Raw genomic sequence first — 13,587 nt, forward strand, 5'->3', positions numbered from 1 at the left:
TTTACTGAACCCTCTCTGATTTATCACCATCTTTCTTGATCTGCGAGCACCAGAATTGGACATAGTATTGGAACACTGGTCACACAAGTGCCAAGTAAAGGAGGTGAAATGACCACTCTTTTGCTACTCAAAAGTCCCCTGTTAAATGCATCCAAGGATGACTTAAGCAATTTTGGCCACGGTATCAAAACAGGAGCACAGGTCCAGCTGATGAGCTTCAGGACCGCCCCCCCCAATCTTCTTTAAAGTCCAGAATAGAATTCCCCGTTCTGTAAGTATGGCCTATACACTCATCCCTTGTTTAACAAGTACTTTACATACGAGTATTCGCTAAAACAAAGGATGCATATACTTACCACTGTTCACTAACCGAGTGAACTTCCCCTGCTTGTACAAGCACACCACAGGGTCCCTGGCCAGGGGGCAGGGAGACCCAAGGCCCTGTGGCTAGAGGGGAGCCTGCCACAGGGTCCCTGGCCAGGGCGCGGGGAGATCCTCAGTCCCACCGAACCCGATCCCAATACTCCCCCTGTGGCAATTCCCTGCGCATTTCCCCCCACCCCGCCCAGTCCCAACATTCCCCCAGCCCACAGCCCACTCTCAACACCCACCCCATCCCCTTCTGAACCTCCCTTCCCACTGCACCTGCACCACGCACCTCTGCTGCAACCAGGAGGAACAAGCCACCACCTCCTCCACAGGAGCCACCTACAGGTTTTAACCCTTCCTCCCACTCATGGCCCCAAACTGACCCCAGCCTTTAACCCTCCCCAACCACCCCCCAACAACCCAAGGTTCACTTACCTTTACAAAGCAGTGCCACCTGCTGCCACTCCTTTGATGAGTTTGGAGCATTAAGAACCAATCAGACACTTTTACATGTATTTTAATGGTAATTTAATGTCCCTCTGACAAGTTTTCACCTACGAGCAGAAAGCTGGGAACCAATTGTGCTCGTATAGCAAGGGATAAGTGTATTCTTTGTTGCTAGATGGATACATGAGCTGGGTCTACACTAAGACAAAACTCTGAAACGGCCATGCGAATGGCCATATCGAAGAATATTAATGAGGCACTGAACTGAATATGCCATGTGTCATTACCATTAGGACGCTTCCAGCCCTGGTGCTTCAAGAGCGCTACTTTTGAACTCGTGTGACTTGGCGCAGCTACATGGGGGGCCTTTTCGAAAGGACCCCACACATTTCGAAATCAGCTGAGGGGAATAAGGGGATTTTGAAATGTGCGGCACCCTTTTGAAAAGGACCCGCGTGTAGCTGTGCTGAGCCGCCTGCGTTCGAAAGCGGTGCTTTCGAAGCACTACGGCTGGAAGCGTTCTAATGCTAATGAGGCACTGAATATTCAATTCAGTGCCTCCCTAGTATTCTTTGATATGGCCATTAGCATGGCCATTTCAAAGTTTTGTCTCGGTGTAGACACAGACATAGACATTTAGCCATATTAAAACACAGTTCACTTGCACCCAGTTTACCAATTGATCCAGATGTCTCTCAACCCATTGACTTACCTTCTTCATTACCTATCACTCACTTAAATAGTATCATCTGCAAATTTTACCAGTTGTGATTTCAAAAGCATATTAAAAAACTATGAAAGCACAGTCTGTACTGATGACTATTATGGCTAATGACAGTTTGAAAAAATTAAGCAGAATAACAAAAAACATTTTCTGAACAAGGAACAAAATATACAACCATGGATTTTGATACTGCTTAGATTAAACACATTTTTCCTTGAATCAAATTTCCTTTCATCAAGCTGTACTTTAAAATGGCCGTTCTAACATAAACGACGGTTAAGAGAAATACACATTGTGCTTACATAGAAAGCCACTAATCTACTCCAGTAATAGGATGACAATATTCAAAAATCTTGAATTTGGAGAAGTGGCATAATTTTCTCAATTACTGTCACCATAAATTATAGAACGTTTTATGAGTGCTTCTTTCTTCGAGTCTTAAACCAAAGCAATCAAAAGCAAACTGCATATTCAGTATTGTTGCAAGACTAAAAATTAATAGGGAGAAAGTTCTCATTTAGCAGTTAACTGGGTTGCTAATCATAATTTATAGAATCTTTAAAAATCTGCAACAGAAAAATGAACAATACATTGACTATAAAAGTCCTGCATTTCCTACAATTCAGGAATAAAATAACTTTACCAATTAGTATTTGCTAAGTAGCACATACCCCAAACACACAAACTACTTGATTAGAGAACATGCATTTCAAGTGCCAATATTTAATTAGTCAGTATTTTCACCATGGAATGTTCCCACACTCTAAAAAACCACAAGGACTTTAATGTGAAAGTATTAACTACAGAAAAGGAGGTACCTAATTAAAGTTCAAGAAAATATCAAGTTTTAATTAAATCATATAACTATTTGAATGAAATCTATCTTGACAGTTACCCATATTACTCAAAAAGTACTAAAACACAGAGTTTTCAAAAGAAACTATTCTCCTATAGATGTAATTGAGTTAGTGAGAGCCAGCTTAAATGTTTCTGCTACAGTAGAGACTTGATTTTATGATCAGGGACATTGACTTTTTAGGCTTAATGCCACTTGTCTATTGTTCTATTCCATACTCCTTTTTTTTTTTTAAATATTTAACTTTACCATATTTGCCAGTCAAATGCCTATATCTTCCTTCACATACTTAGCCACCACTACTTTAATCAATGAGAATCACTTATTCCAGCACGTTTTTCACTACTGTATCCTTGCACTTTCTATTATCAATCAGGAGAAACAGAGATATAATATGCCTCTTCCATTAAGATTCAATTTCAAGTAACTTCAAAATACTCCTTTGTTTCTTTAACAGAATGCATTTAAAGATTACTTTCTAGTAAAAAAAAACAATTAAGATGCTGATTTTTCAGAATAGAAAAAAAATGTTCTTTAGACCCAAGACTTGATTTTTCATAGAATACAAATTCAATTCCCATAAAAATCACTCTTCTAACTATCTTTAATGTAGTAATGCTCTTGGAAAGTGATATTTGAGACATTCTTTATTACACACTTATGATACTTTTACTACAGTTTCTGTACATGAATTATAATGCATTGCTAACTCTTAACTTTTATCTTTGGATTACTTTTTTTTAATATTGCACAAACAGACATAATTTCGAACAGTGTACTATTTACTCCATGTGAAAAAGTTTGAAGAAAAATATCTTGGAAAAATTTGGCTTAATTTTAAATTGTTATTACAAAATATCCAAACTGTTATATTATTCCAATTTATTGGTTACTAGGGAAAGTACTGGATTGCTGAATACTGGATTTAAAAAACAATTAAAACTATGTACCTATTAATTATCTGCTAAAAGCTTGTTTGCTATATGTTAGTTACATTTTGGGCATGTAGTTACAGCAACTATATAAAAATGTGGGTGCTGACAAAGGCAATTTATATGAAAAAAGATCTTGAATTCAAACAAGCCCATACAACTTGATTCTGTAAAAATATTTTAGCAAACAGAGAGGGATAAGGTAGCCCGTTAGCAAATACTTTTCCAAAGAAAGAATTAGCTCAGGCAAAACCAAACAAGTTTGGAAAGAAACAGAATTATGACAGATGTTCTTTAAGAAGCCAAATGCTTCGGGCAAAACGGATCTCTTTTGCAGCATATTTGTGAAGCTGCGCTTCTTTATTTTTTGAACATTTTCTGACTTGTGATTACTAATTTAGTTTTCATAAAAACATAATCCAATATCATATTCTTGTCATGTGAAATATTTGTACACAAAGCACTATAAATTTAGTTTATTACGTTTCCCTCCAAGTATAAAAATCTATTTCTTTAAAAAAAATACAAAACAAACACAAAAACATCCACGGAATAGACTGTCAAAAACACATAATGCTAAAAACTATATAAATTGTCTTTAAAGGGTCCTGTAAACCCTTCTGTGCTTCAAAAGCTGGTGCCATCACACACAGTAGTTTAGGGAAAAAAATTGAAAGCCACAAGATTTCCTGCCTGAGTGCTTCAATTTCCTATCACAATGCTGCACAGATCAGGTTTGATGTCTTTCACTTCACTGAAACACAAAACTAAGCACACAGACATAGTATGGAACACAACTGAAAATAAATAAAACCCAGTAAATGACAGCACAATGCATACTTACCAGTGACTGATGTTGTCCCATTCAGTTACAGCATGTATTTTAGGTTTCCCTGATGCTTTACTTTTTGATTAAAAATACAACTGACTGCCACATTCCTTAAAATGGCCACACTGCTTAGCCAACAAAACCATGCTAATGACTGAGTTGTAATATTAAAAGAAAAACAGAACAAAGCAATCGTTCCTTTCATGGTGAAACTTAAAATATCCATGCTGGCATCTTCAATCATGGAGCTACACTGGAAGTTGTTGCTGTTCTTAAAGTAGCTGCAGTAAAAATTCTGCTACATTCTTGCCTTCTGCATGGTTTTTCAGCTAAAACAGATCAGAGCAGGCTAGCAAACAACTCCTTCCTAAATGAAAGCTCTAATTTCTTCTTCTGCAGTGAAATGAACCAAGTTTCTATGCTAAACAATGAGTGACAGTATTGCCAGCCAATCAGCTTGGGTTTTTCAGGAAAATCACCCCTTAATTCATTCAAAATTAGGTCATCTGACACTATTTGAAATGCTATTGGCTTAAAATGACTATAGTGTTTTAGCCTAATCAGGATAAGGCTACCCATCTATGCCTCTTTAGGCTGAAGATACCTTGACTATAAACATATTAGGAATATTAAAAAAAGAATGCAGACTTACCAGAGCTTCCCAGCTATTAAAGGGCCGGTGCTCCGTTATCTTCTGAGCCTTTTTCTGAGAACACTGAGGAATCAAAGTGAGTTCACCAAGTGAAGCATCTTGCAGGAAGTTAAGTATTTTAGTTTTGTAACCATCCTCCATCACTTCATCACCACTGCTGTAGTCCTCATCTAGTGAGCTACCGCCTTCTGAAGCTGACTCGTATTCTGAATCTTCTGCTTCTCTCTTAGTGCTCCAAACACCTTTTTTGCCTTTGTCTTTTTTCCTAAAGCCATTGTGAGCTTTTGCAGAAGATTTCTGTTTCACCTTCACTTTAGTGTCATTATTAAGGTGCTTTTTGCTATTTGTGGAGACTTGGTCCCAACTAGAAACTTCACTTTTGGAAGGATATTGCACATCTGTGTACATAATGTAAGAAAGCAAATGACAAATAAGATGCATTGATCAATAGCAAAAATCTTCAGATGAACAGCTACTTTTCAAAACAGTCTTATGTAAATGCCAACACGCTGCTCTGCTTTATCTATAGCATGGAACAAATGTCAGTTTACTAACGGCACTAGTAAAACTTCATTCAAGCCACATTTGGAACGTTTCCTTGTATATTTAGAAAGATGATGCAGCTATCAGAGCAGATACAAAATTATCAAGTAATTAGAATCACAATGAAAAGACTTAAATCACAAGGACACGTTATACAAGTTTAATAGAAATCCAAGTAATTTCAATATGTCAACTATCATTAATATAAATGCACAATATCTATACTAACAGGACTACACAGCCAGTCACACAGTGGTGTAAAGGTATCAAGGCAAAAATGGTCAAAACTGTCACATGTATATGACAGCCTTTGATAAGGAATCTGACATAAAAATTGATTGTAATGGAATAGTTTTCCCTCCCCCCGAAATTATGTTAATAGATTAAGCAAACAAACCTGATTTAGCACAGGCTTTCTCCACAAAAGGAAAACAAACCTAGATTCATTTTACTGCATCTCACAGTACCATTGTGGGCAGGGCACCTGAGGCAAGCACCTGTTAGAGTAACTTGAGGAACTAGTGAAGAACTAGAGATTTTAAAATAAAATGGTTTTGGTCCTGCTATAAACTTCTGATTTTTAGCAACCCTAATAATGTGTTAAAACAAATGATCAATCCTTAAAGGAGTAGCTATTTTTCAATCTCTATGGAACATATAAAAGGCACTATCCTATCCCCATGGTTCTTTGAAAAGCTCACTTTAGTACAAGTTACTTTGTTCATTAACACACCTATTATAGATTACTTTCCTAAGATATACATCACGTTCACCTGCTAGAAACCTAAAGTGACCAAACTGCCTACCATATATTGTTTAAAAAATTACTTCACTGTGTTAGTACACCCAAAAGACAGAGCTTCTGTGATCCAGGGAATAACTTCTTACTACCCTCCATGAGATCAAAAGCCCAGCTCTTCACAATAAATGTAACATGTTCCTAATCTATAATTTTGATTCTGTATTTCTTCTCTTAGTTCGCCAACATTTTCTGCCACATGTATGAAAATGAAAATTCTGTAAAAAAGAAAATGAGAACTAGAACTCGAGCAATAAAAGACCCTGGTAAAATAGCCTTTTGCATGTGTAAAGCTTGGTGGTGCAGCTGGGCCTTGTCTTTTAGATTATTGGATTAAGGAAACTCTGTTTGGAGATATCACATCACCAATGACTTGATTTAGAAGCTACATTTATGTACTTGTGACTCACATACCCTAATGGAAATAAAAGTGAAATATTTCATTTAGTAAGTTCTCCGGAATTCTCTATACTTTTTTACAGAAACAAGCACAATGTGATCCTGATTTTGACAGGTGCTTCTTGATAGTGCTGGTTATATTAAATATGGGGTACTTCCTTTGTAATAGTCTGCAAATTTGCCAGTAATGTAATAATGTAATAATACTCACTTCTATCAAATTTCATGTATTGTCATTTCACTGAATGTTTAAGAATATTGCTTACACTATTTTACCCTAAATATATTTTAAGCATGATTTTAAAGCCTTCTTAAATAAAATAGACTGGTTTACTGAGACTGAGTGAACCAAATAGCTCACAAAGTACTTGTCTCCAGGCAAAGAGAACTGCATTTGATTTTTTTCTTATCACATCAAATGTTTTCATGTAAACAAATAGGGAGTTATGCTCACAAATGCAAAGTTTTACTTAAATGTATTTACCTTAACTTCCATATAAAAAGGACCGCAGCTCCATAAAAAACAGGATTCAAACTCAACATATATACTATCAACATTAAAAACAAGTTTCTTTTACATTCTTTTCCTCTCTCCTCCCCCTGTTCTTAAAAACTATTTTTGCACATCATTGCAACTTTTAAGACATTATCTTAATCACTGGCAGGATTTGCCTTATTTTGACATTAGGAAGATTTACTGTTTTTAAATCTGTTGTTTTATTACAGAATAAAATAAAGTTGACTGTAAATCTGGCTTTACCCTGTTGGTCTTCTGCAAATACTTTTAAAGACTCCAGTGCTTCATGAAACATCCAGTTATGTTCTTGCAGTACATCTCTCAGTTCCTATTAAAGTAACATTCATTATAACACAAATATGTAAAAAAGAAATATTGCTAACAATTAGAAAACAAGAGCACTTCTCTAACAAGAAGCTGACAACAATTTTCACCTGATTTTAAAAAAACAATCCAACTGTCCCCAATTTCAATTATCTCCCTAAATTTTTAAGTAAAATTAACAGTATTCTAGCTGAAAATTCAAGGAAAAATTATACATGAACTTCAAATACTGAACATCAACTTACACCCTTCCTAACAGATGGTATATTTTCACATTTAAAAAATAAAAGTACTAAAAGCTCACTAATTCTCTTCTTGACTGCTTGTCTACTTCAGCTTTTTATACAATCACCAGGACAGTTTCTAATAATTCGCTCTCTAAAAGCCAGGTACTCTACATAATGACTTATACAGATAAGGCAGCTCAAGTTTAACCAAAAGAAAAAACCATTGAGTTCTGAAAACAATATGAATATTTTAATGATAAAACAATGTACAGTAGGGTCCTAACATTGGCGAGGGCCACATTTGCAAATTCAATTATTCATGAGTGGCCTCACTTCCCCAGGGCTCTGGACGCGGAGTGATAGCAGCCGCCACTTCCCCAGGGTCCCAGGTGGGGAGAGCCAGCAGCTGCCGCTTCCTGGGGCTCTGGGTGGGGAGTGTGCCTGCAGCTGGGGCTCCGAGCAGCCCCCCAATTTGTGAAAATCAACATTTGTGAGGGTTCTGAAGACAGAAGCCTCGTGAACATTGAGACCCTACTGTATATGCCTGAATAATTTTCACTTAAATTCACACTGTGGTTCAGACTCTCCGGTAAGGCCAACCCATGCTTAGTGGTGAGCCAACAGTGTTTATATAAATTATGTCCAATTGCCCACAGTCTCAGGAGACCATACCAATAGATCAGTAGAAAGGCGTTCCTGTTTTGTACCCTTTCAGTAGAAATGCCTTTTGTACTGGGTCACTTGGCTGGCTCCATGCCACCTCAAAATTCCCCCTTCACCAGGTAAGTGGCTAAGCAGCTGGAATGGAAGCTAAAAATCTGGTCCTGTGCCCTTATTACATTTTGATATACTTGCTTAAACAGTAGACTTGCCCCCTAGAAGATACGTATTAGCTTACCTCTTTATCCAAACTAGGGAATTTATTTTGCAGCTTCTTTACAAGAGCTTCTTGCTTTTCCCATTCTTTCTGAGATTCTGGCCCTTCTAGCTATAGTTTAGAAGAAATACAGCAATTTTAGAGATTATTTCACTGAATGTATCATAGTGCTACTACTCAAACAAAAATGAGATAACATACCTAACTTCACTTATCCTTTAAATATTCATCCTTTGAATAATAAAAAAAATGCAGAAATATCTGAGCTGTGCAGACAAATTATTTACTAATACTGTTTTCTCCATTTACAATTGAGTTTACAATGAGATAAACCACTCCAAGAATATTGACTACCATTCTTAAGAACACTGAAAGAGGAAAAAGTTTTTAATTCAATAAGAAATAGAAGATGTCACAAATATTACTTTCGTTACAGAAACATTATAAACAGATCTTAGCCAATTTAAAATCATTTTAACTCCTCTAAAAATTGTGTAGCTTTAGTTATACGTGATTCTTCACAAAAAAGTGCTCAAATCAGGTTTATATTTTTAAACATGAATTTTGGAGAATATAATTTAGTCTTGCCAACCCTTCCAGTGGAGAGGGAAAAGGAAGGTAGACATAAGTAAAATAACTGAACAGCCAATTCCTCAAGAGACAGATTTTATGCAACCCACATGGCTACCAGTGCAATTCTGCATATCTAAAAATGGCTCTTTAAAGCCATTATGAAGTTCATTAATTGTCAGAATTTTAGGAAACAAAATATTCTAATAGGGAACAATAACATTATACCAAATACTGATATAATTCCGGACAAAAGATTTCCAACACACAGGGGCTACATCTACACTAGCCCCAAACTTCAAAATGGCCACGCAAATGGCCATTTCGAAGTTTACTAATGAAACGCTAAAATGCATATTCAGCGCTTCATTAGCATGCGGGTGGCCGCGGTGATTCAAAATTGACGCGGCTCGCCACCACGCGGCTTGTCCCGACGGGGCTCCTTTTCGAAAGGACCCCACCTACTTCGAAGTCCCCTTATTCCCATCTGCTCATGGGAATAAGGGGACTTTGAAGTAGGCGGGGTCCTTTCGAAAAGGAGCTGCATAAATTTCAAAGCACCACGGCCACCCGCATGCTAATGAAGCGCTAAATATGCATTTCAGCGCTTCATTAGTAAACTTCAAAATGGCCATTTGCGTGGCCATTTTGAAGTTTGGGGCTAGTGTAGACACGGCCAGGGAGTCTAGTGTAACTACAGCATCTAGTGGTTTGCAAGGAACAGGGAATATGGTCTAGCAGCTAAAGCTCATAAATGGGAGGCAGGATTTCCAAATTCTACTCACAGCTCTGTTATGTACTCTCCATATGGTAAGAAGCACATCACCTTATTTCTCTCTCACATCTGTAAAATGGTTATACTACTACCTACCTACATGTAGAGGTGTTGTGAGTTACTTAATGTTCATGAAGCCGTCAGATATTTAACTATATGATACCAGATGCTAGTGTACTGCCCAACAGTAGTCATCAGCACACTTGCTAGCACTCCTTTTTATGTAGCACATGAGTCCCAGGTTAATAACTATGGTAACTATTAAAATTAACCCTTAGCAAGTCCAGGCACTGCATCTATTTTCTAGTCAATAATTAGCATGCCAAAATGGTTGAAACTGGTTCCAAAAAATTCCAACAAAAATTTTTGGTCTAATTTGATTGCTGCAATCAAAATGTTTCATGGAGGTTTTTTAATTTCAAGGGTCTGTCAGAACTTTGCCCACTAGATAGGTTTTAAAACCTGGCTACCATGTTTCCTTTGGAAGCCTGCCCTACTTCCTGCCAATTCACCAGCCCAACTGTTCATCAGCCTGGAACTTCCAAGCCCACCTGGCAGGCTGATAGGAAACCAGGAGCCTGGAACACTGGAGTTCGACCTCCCAAGCTTGCAGCTACTTGGCAGATGGACTCCATGGTTCCAGACAGTCTGGCTCCATTCCCTCTTATGAAAAAATATTGTACCAAATCTGAACTACACCCAACTTCAAAATACAGTAGGATTCCATTTATTAGCAACCTCTCCACTTCCAGTGAAATGTTGCTGTTTTTCAGAAGTTACCAATAAGCAGAAGGAACTATTTCAGGAAGATACAAAAAAGTATGAGAGTGGAGCAATGACACATTGTACAGTGAATTGTTTATTAGCTTTCAGTTTGATACAATGTCCTAAAAAAACCCAAAAAACAAAAAACACAAATGTGGCATACAGAAATGGATATGAATAATGGTTAGGGCAGATATAGGAAGTCTTAGTTTAGTGTGGGTCAAAAAGACTACAGCAGCATGCAATTCTATCAAGACAAGCATTCAAAAAGCACCCAAGAAAACTTACCATAGACTGTGTCCATAGACTGAAGAGCATTCTAGTTAAAGTCCTTCATGTGTCACAATAGCGCAACATAAATTTTTACTATATTTAATATACAAAAAAGTTTCAAGAACACCATTTTTCCATTTGTATCTTCTTTTTACAGTTTGCCACCTCCACTTGTAAATCCTTCTCAATTTTGTGCGCAGCCTTCTAACTACTCTTAAAACCATGATTCTGGTATAGTCTGTGGAAAAATGTCCACTGCTTGTAGCTATTCCACACATCAAGCCTCTGCAGGTTCATCATTCAATACAGTATCCACTTGTGTGACAGCCTGTAGGTGCTTGACAACCAATGCAGTCTCTACAAGTTCACCATCAGTGAATTCAATTTCTGTCTCCAAATGACTGTGAAACTCAATAATGGCCTCAAATTTCTTTGCTCTTAAGACTACTGGGAACTTAAACATCAGCTAGCACATCAACATCCACCAACCCAGCATCTTCTGTTTGGCCGTGGATAAACTAGTTCCCGCCTTTCGAAAGGGGGATGCTAATAAGCCACTTCGGCAGATGCTAATGAGGCACTGTCGTGAATATGCAGTGCCTCATTAGCATAATGGCAGCAGCGCATGTTTCGAAAGTGCAGTTTTCAAAACACATGCTGCACGTGTAAACAGGGTCCTTTCAGAAGGACCCCCCAGATTTCAAAAGTCCGTTCTTATTTGGTTTTGGGAAGAAGGGGCTTTCGAAGTCCAGGGGTCCTTTCAAAAGGCCCCTGTCTACATGAGCAGCGTGCATTTTGAAAATAGTACTTTTGAAATGTGCGCAGTTGCCATTATGCTAACGAGGCACTGCATATTTATGGAAGTGCCATATTAGCATCTGCCCAAGTGGCTCATTAGCATCCCCCTTTTGAAAGGCGGGGACTAATGCAGCCACAGCCTTCTTGATACAAAACCTCCCTTTTTGAAGCAGTTTTCAACAGTCCTGGGAATAACAGTTGCCCATGACCCCTTAGCACAATGAAGTGCAGCAATCAGTTATTGTTTTGACAACATCCAATTGCTTGTAGATGTGAGTCAGCAGAAAGAGGCCCGATATGTCCATTAAGATGAACATGGTAGTGACATTTGAAGTTTTTAATGACACCCACCTCCATCATTCACATGACAGAGCCTGTGTTCAGAGGTAAAAATTATAACACTGTGTGATAATTCTACGTTAATTGAATGAGCTGAGCAATTATTAATCTAGAGGCACACATGGCTGTCCTATAGTCACAACTCCTTATTGCAATTCTTTAGCAACTTTTCAAACAACACACATCATCCAGGCATTGGCTGAACTCCTGTAGCTGCCCCTGAGTGGTCCTCAAGGAAAGGAGAGTATTTGCGCTTTATGATCACCACAAGAGACCATTTCTGTGTTCCACTCATGTTTACACAATGAAGTGCCACGATGAATTCCATAGCTTTTTTTTTTCCTTCCTGCAAGCCCTTCTTCCAACATGCCAAGTCCTCTTTCATCCCAAGTCCTCTTGGCAGAAGACGTCAGTCTTATCAGGACTGAAAATGTCATATGGCTGGACTCCTAAAGATTGCTAGATAAGACATTCAACTCATCATTCATTAGCCATGAGCACCTTGTTTCTTGCTGAATGACATTTTGCTGGGCAATGTGAGAACCAGGTACCCAAAAGGCTAATCTCTTCCCCTGGCTCTGATGACAGATAATTCACTTTCTATTTCAGTATCAACTCAGTCAAGCAGCTAGGCCAAGCTTAGGCTGAAACCAGAGCCCAGGGTTTTCACCAACATCTCTATCTTACCATTGCCTTGATGCTTACAGCTTGTGTGCGCGCTATCCCATACTGCTGCAAAATGTTATGGGTGTTCTTCAGAATGAACGGAACAAACAATCAACCCTGATACAACAAACTTCTCAGCTATTTACAGAACTCAAAATTATTGGTAAGAAATAGATCCATAATATTTGGAAGCCATAACACATACTTAAGAGTGCTACTACGCATGCTCAAAGCCAGGATCTGATTGCAAGCAGACCCTCTCCTTTAAAGAATTGTTAGTAAGCAACATGACTCTTGCTATTACCTGAATCCCATTAAAACTGACGTTGACAGTTTGGGATTTGCCGGCAATATGTTGTTATTGACCAAAAATTGCTAAGAATCAAGACTGCTATTCAGCAGAATGTACTGTAACAAAATTTATTTGCCATTCTCCACCCAAATCTACCTTTGCAAAAGAATTTCCACTCTTACTACATAAGGCTCTAATGTCATCTTCCTGCCATGATGCCTAATGCTTTTCCACGGATTGGTCTGATGATGGGATTGTATAACCACACATCAAATACATCACAGCGGGTCACCTTCCACATACAGCTCCTCTTTACTAAGCTAAAATCATCAAAATTACCTAAAGTTTGGCTTACTGGTTCAAGTTTCTTCTAAATGCTTCCCCCAAACACAATTAAATTACCATTTCACTGTCCTTCCTTGGAGAAATTATACAGGAAAAACAAGTAATTTCTTGATGTTTAACTTAGGATCTGATGAGGATAGACTCCACACACCTCAGAGGTGCCACTGACTCTTGGGAACTGATTGTGCTGTTAGGATCACATCCTTAATTACTGCTCTCTTTCTCCCATGATAATAACGCAGTAGGGCATTTGGATATAATTCAATACA

General features: G+C 38.0%; 1 protein-coding gene across 5 annotated transcripts in view; it reads right to left on the reverse strand.

Moving 5' to 3' along the window:
- The window catches only part of SMARCAD1 (SNF2 related chromatin remodeling ATPase with DExD box 1), a 109,535-nt gene that overhangs the window by 44,177 nt on the left and 51,771 nt on the right, over positions 1-13,587 (reverse strand). For all 5 annotated transcript variants that reach the window (XM_074993593.1, XM_074993592.1, XM_074993590.1 and 2 more), the window contains 3 exons: positions 8,517-8,606; positions 7,311-7,395; positions 4,810-5,207 (listed from right to left, as the gene is read on the reverse strand). In XM_074993593.1, the coding sequence (XP_074849694.1) occupies positions 4,810-5,207; positions 7,311-7,395; positions 8,517-8,606 (573 nt within the window). The remainder of the gene's footprint in view (positions 1-4,809; positions 5,208-7,310; positions 7,396-8,516; positions 8,607-13,587) is intronic.

Source organism: Carettochelys insculpta, chromosome 4 (assembly GCF_033958435.1).
Source record: "Carettochelys insculpta isolate YL-2023 chromosome 4, ASM3395843v1, whole genome shotgun sequence".
In the NCBI taxonomy this organism is placed as follows: Eukaryota; Metazoa; Chordata; order Testudines; family Carettochelyidae; genus Carettochelys; species Carettochelys insculpta.